Below are 6,000 nucleotides of genomic sequence, written 5' to 3'. Positions count from 1 at the left end.
ACACAAATGCATACACACACACATACGTACACGTACACATACACACGGCCTTGTTGAGAGGGACGGTTTATCAGTAGACCACCTGGCCCTAGGACTTCAATGTAAACTGTGATGAGGTGTGAAAAACTAAAGGTAAATACGCACAGACATAAAGGACACACACATAAAGCATGTATATGAGCACACACTGGCACACACACAGGTGCATGTACACAGAGCCAACTACAAAGAGACACATGGCTTTGTTCTTTGCCTTCTGTCTGTTTTGCTTTCATCTTTTTTGCTCTGTTTTTATGGCATCTCTGTCACTGCTCTCTTCTCCCTCTTTCTCTAACCTCTTCCTCCCTCTCCCTTTACTTCTCCTCTCCCTCTCTCCTCTACAGGTTGTTCAGTGTGGTTCTGGAGATGATAACCAAAGATGCTGACTCTGGTGGCCAGTCTGGAGGCAAACCTGGGGGGTTTGATGTCAAGGCCCTCCGAGCCTTTCGCGTGCTACGACCCCTTCGCCTTGTCTCTGGAGTTCCCAGTGAGTTAACACGGAGCTCTCAAGTCAAGTCACTTTTCCTCATTTTTTTTTTTGTTAAAAGCCCTGCACACCCACACAATTGTTTTCAATTACTCTGGCTATTTAGACCAGTGGTTCTCAATCTTTTTGGTGTCCCAAATGGATACACATCAGGTCGTGGACCCGCATTTGATAGATGTAGTCTCAGGGATGTCTGTATTGTATATGGGCAGATAAATAGTGAAGTGTGAAAGTGAAACTTATTAACAGAATAGTCATTCTTAAAAATATTCCCCATTTTCCTCTTGGAAACCCCTCAAGGACCCTTTGGGACCCCAGGTTAAGAACCACTGATTTAGACCTTTAATAAGCTGACGTTGGGTGAAGCTATGCACTTCATGAGTCTTGGGTGAATGTAATAGCTATATCATCTCAAAGAAGCTTTTGAGATGGATTAAAATCTGATTCCTCAAACACACGCATTTTAGCCAGATGTTGATGTTGTTTCTGAGGTTGTGCACCTTTGTCCCTGGCTGCTTAGCTTGCTCTTGTTTAGCCTGTACAGTACTGCCTGAGATGCACATACTGTGTGACATAATCCACATATAAGACACTTTAAATAACAAGTGTAAATGGGGCCAAGTCACCAAACTCGATGTTCTAATAACAACAATAACGGTGTAAAATAAAGGTGCAATAAAGCCAACAGGAGAGTGCGATAGCTGTCAATCGAAGCATAGTGGAAAACACCGATAGTGTAGTGCACTGTCAAAAGTAGCCAAAAATGATGTTTAAATATTCCTTCTGAAAAAACACACAGATTCGAACCACTCGAATATTTATTTTTGCTAACGTCCATAAGAGGGCAAACCAATACAACGAGATACGTAACTACTTGTAAAGGTATATTTACTGACCAAAATCCAGATTTCCAAACAGGGGTTTTTAGATTGATCTGAGTGCAAATCACTCTCTCTGCAGCCTAGTTGGGTTGTAAACTCTCTGCCATCATTACCATTGCGGTTGTTTTGAATTATGCTCTCGTTTTAGCTCGACCTACATTTCATTTTCAATCAATGAAAGTGACGTTGTGTCACTCCTATCCTTCATGCAGTGCATTCAGTGCAGCGGCCCAGGAGAGAACTTATGAGGCAGACAGCCACAGTATTTTCTTTTTTTGTGTACGTGTATGTTTATTTATTTTTCTTTATTTTTCTTTATTTTTTTTTTTACAATTTGATTATATATGTATGGCAGGTGCTTTTACATCCAACACCTGTAATCTGGCACATAATGATCACCATAGTGGCCAATCTGTCATTCTTCATACTAGAGATATCAAACAGACAAGACAGGCGAAATATCATAGGAACCAGGTGTGCGCACATCCAGAAGACAGACATTACTTGAAGATACAGTAATTACCTCAAATGACTAACACCTGCTGGTCAGAAAGTAGCAGGAAAAAAGCAAGACACATAAGATGGGAATCATAGTAGCTACTCCAGAGGATGGAATGTAATTGTTCAGTATATCCATTGAATGGTGACATTGAAGAAGAGAAGTGAAATTACCCACACTAGAATTTCATTTGGACAAACAAGGCAATAAAAAAAGGTGCAGTGTTTCATAATCTAATGCTTGATACTGTTTACTGTATGCAACGTACATAGTCTTGAGTTGCTATTTTCACTCTGTAATGTTTAACCCATTCCAGTGATTTTGTGGGCAAATACGTGTAAGCAGGGGTGCTACAACACTGAATATAACAATTTCCTCAGTTTGTTCCCATGTTGAATGCAACTTATGGTTAGATTAATAGATTTCATTGCTGCAGGAATAGTTCTTTTTTTGTCTTGGCCTTTCCACAGATCACAGGACAGTCAGACACAAAACATATCTGACTGTATTGCAGGCTATGTATACTCTGCATAAACCACAATTGGAGAGTTAGCTCAGTTAAAAATTACTGAGGAAACACATTTCTTTGTTTTGTTATTGACATTTCTTTATTTCTGTTTATCATCATTGCAGATAATAGTGCTAGCTAACTTTTAGCCAGTTACACTTGGCAACAAAGGGTTAGGGTTAGTGCCAGCTCAACACAACCCGCCACACAAGAAACTGCATTGTTAGCGTTACTGCTGTCTCTGGCTGCTGCTGCAGTAGCCTGCTCAGAAACAGAATGAAGCTTATACCTGTCAAAGACACAAATAAATAAAAAATGTCTGGTTTGGAAAAATCTATAGTGATTGTAATTGAAGGATTTCTACCTTTAAATAAACATGTCGCACTGAACATTTATTATAACATCCATAATAAAATAAGTTTACCAAAATAGAAATAAGAAGCTATGATCAAAATTCCAAATATATCAATCTGCACATCTGTTTCTTTATCACCCAGGAAATACTTCTTCCTTCACTGTGTCTGTTGTCTGCACACATTCAACCTCACATGAAGTTGCCCTAACCGTCTGCATTCTTTGAGTTGCCATAGCAACGTATCATTCACAGGTCTCAGGGATGAAAGGACCTCCGGGAATGATGGAGTTGAACTGAATTGAAACGACATTTTCAGTTCTATTCTAGTTTAACATTTGTCTTTGTTGGCTGGTATATGCAGTTTAATTAAGCTGTGGTATTTCAGCTTGTTTGCTGATGCCACAGAGGCCTATTTAGAGCTATCATGAGGCTTTGAGAGATATTGATAATGCCATTATGACAACTGATAAATTGGATTGATTGCTATGAGTGTGTTTCTCTGTTTGCTTCTCTGTGCATACTGTTCGTCTTTATTTGTGTGTGTGTGTGTGTCAAGTGCTCTGCAGGATACACAGAGGTTTGCCCAAGTGCTAGCCGCCAGCTAAATAACCATGTACTGAACTCTGGCTGGCCTGTTACTTTTATTGGAGCTGAAACAATTGGCTGATTAATTGATTAGTCAATCGAAAAAAAGAAACTGGCAACTTTTTGGTAACTGACTAACAGTAATACATTTTTCAAGCAAAAAATACCAAACTTCGTAGTTCCAGCTTCTCAATTGTGAGCATTTGCTGCTTTTATTATGTCTTTAGGTTTTAAACCGTTGGTCAAACAAAATAAGCAATTTAGAGACAAATCAAAATAGATTGCTCAGTAATAGAAGAATAATAAATTATAAAAATGTTAGTTGCAGCCCTCGTTTTTATATTTCAAATGACTCCAAATTCCTGGAGTGAGAAGGAAGAAACTCTTGTATGGCTGTTGACTGAATAACAAAAATGAACTCAATGCTAATTCGAGTGAACCATTCTGTTCTAGTTTGTACACAACATATGTTTTGAGTGGGACTACTGAGTTTTATTCAAAAATAAATGTTAGTTCATGCAACAATAAAGACATATTTTAGGTTTGTTTGTTAATTCTGATAAGGCAAAAATATCTGTTCCTTCTTTTCTCATATGGGTGGCAAGTCAGATTTGCTACATGTATATCTGTGTGCCTGTGTGTTCCCTCTGACCTTGGCTTCTGTGTATGCTTGCAGGTTTACAGGTGGTTTTAAACTCCATTATTAAAGCCATGGTTCCCCTGCTTCACATCGCTCTGCTGGTCCTCTTCGTCATTATCATCTACGCCATCATCGGCCTGGAGCTCTTCATTGGCAAAATGCATGCCACGTGCTACCTGATACAAACAGGTATGGTGGTGCAGAGGGTTTTAATTTGGTTTCAATTGATTTTAGTATCATTCTATTAAGGCAGATTTTCCCTCCCGCAGTTTCAGCCATTGCCTGGAGAATTTCATGAAATTTATTCTAAGGGTGATTCTTACCCTTTAAACCCTTTTGTAGTTGAGTCCCACATCCAGTCTACAGTATGAACAGGCACATACATATCATTGTAAGATAGATGCAGGATTTCATCCCTGAGAATGAATGGACACATGTACCTTGTATGTGAATGGTAACAAGCTGTTGAAAACAGGACAGAACAACAGATGGTGGATTAAATCCAGTGATTAAATGACTAATATCTGGCTATTATGTAAACAAGCTTGACCTTTACTCTAGCATTGCTTCCAACGTTGCAGAATTATTTAAGAAGTAAGGATAAATAGATGATGGTTGTCAATCATAAACATCAATATACGAACACACACACGCGTATAAAACCACAGTTATATTCTAAAATGGCTGACAGACAGGAGCATACCAGCTTAAGTCATAAGAAGTAGTGGGCTATACAGGAATATGACAATTTCTCTCTCTCACACACAAACCTTTCACCTAATCTTTCCCTCTCTTTCTTGCTTTGATCTGTTGGCTTGGACGTCAGGAGAAGCATTGTAGACTTAAGTCGAGAGGTCATGACAGAGCGAGATGGAAGCTCCCTTTAATCCCCCCTCACTTGTGTCTGTTCTGTTGGCCCTGAGAAAGGCACTTAGGTTGTGGTTTTTATGTGTGCACGGGTGGAGGGGGGCATATCTACAGAAAAACAAGGGTAGATGTGTGGTTTTGTGCACGTGCGCATGTGTTGTGGATATTTTAAAAGTGAAGGTTGAACATATTGTGGGCTCATCTACTATGCATATGTGTGATATAGCTTAAATAACTATGATTATCTTTATATAGAGTGATTGTAACAAAGATAATGATTATTAGGACAAATTATGACTAAAGAATACACAAAATAATAAAATATTAGTGCAATTGGAGGCTAAGTAAAAGGAGATAGAGAGAGAGAAAACAGTATTATTGAGACCTGTGTAAAAGGCTATTCATAAGAAAGAAATTCAGTTAATAGAGAGATTTAAGAACAGAGAAAGGTGTCATTTTAAAGGGAAGGTTGTTACAAAGCAGAGGCTGCAGAAGCACACTAAACAGCCAAAAGACTGCTGGAGTCTTTGAAGACAGTAGGGGGTCAGATGTTAATAGTTATGCCATGTAAATCCTTGTATGTAATAGAGATACTTTAAGACATATTCCAAAACAGATGGACAACCAATACCAAAATGTTAGGAATTGTGGAAGGTTTTTATTTTGTCATTATACGTCCAAAAGCAGTGTGCTGTTGTTTTTATGTCATGTTAGTGTTTCCATGTTGACTACACTCCTTTCTATCATAGAATCAAGCCATCTGAAGTGACATCATACTTAATATGGTGGGCTTATGAAGTGTTATAAACCACGATGGGGATATTAAAAAGTTTTAATTCACATTCATCTGTCTCACTCTGTGCCCCCAGGTGCCCTCGGAGAAGAAGAACCCACGCCGTGTGCAGTGTCGGGGCACGGCCGTCACTGCCTGCTTAATGGTACAGTTTGCAGAGAGGGCTGGCAAGGCCCCAACAACGGCATCACCAACTTTGACAATTTTTTGTTTGCCATGCTCACTGTGTTCCAGTGCATCACCATGGAGGGCTGGACCGACGTTCTTTACTGGGTAATTTACTGGCTTAATAATCCATGGGTCTCACTTTTGAGATGTTTGATTCTGAAAGAACCATTAATAGGTC

At 39.1% G+C, this 6,000-nt stretch overlaps 1 protein-coding gene across 1 annotated transcript in view; it reads left to right on the top strand.

Annotated features, from left to right (window-relative positions):
- Positions 1 to 236: 236 nt before the first annotated feature.
- The window catches only part of cacna1db (calcium channel, voltage-dependent, L type, alpha 1D subunit, b), a 43,687-nt gene continuing 37,923 nt past the window's right edge, over positions 237 to 6,000 (top strand). The window contains 5 exon segments of the mRNA XM_035656783.1: positions 237 to 258; positions 261 to 329; positions 362 to 526; positions 4,031 to 4,183; positions 5,731 to 5,927. Of these exon segments, the coding sequence (XP_035512676.1) occupies positions 237 to 258; positions 261 to 329; positions 362 to 526; positions 4,031 to 4,183; positions 5,731 to 5,927 (606 nt within the window).

Source organism: Morone saxatilis, unplaced genomic scaffold (genome assembly GCF_004916995.1).
Source record: "Morone saxatilis isolate NCDOM2014 unplaced genomic scaffold, NCSU_SB_2.0 Contig15, whole genome shotgun sequence".
NCBI classification, from domain to species: domain Eukaryota; kingdom Metazoa; phylum Chordata; class Actinopteri; family Moronidae; genus Morone; species Morone saxatilis.
The sequence above is the reverse complement of the archived record's forward strand: the minus strand, read 5'-3'. Positions and strand labels throughout refer to the sequence as shown.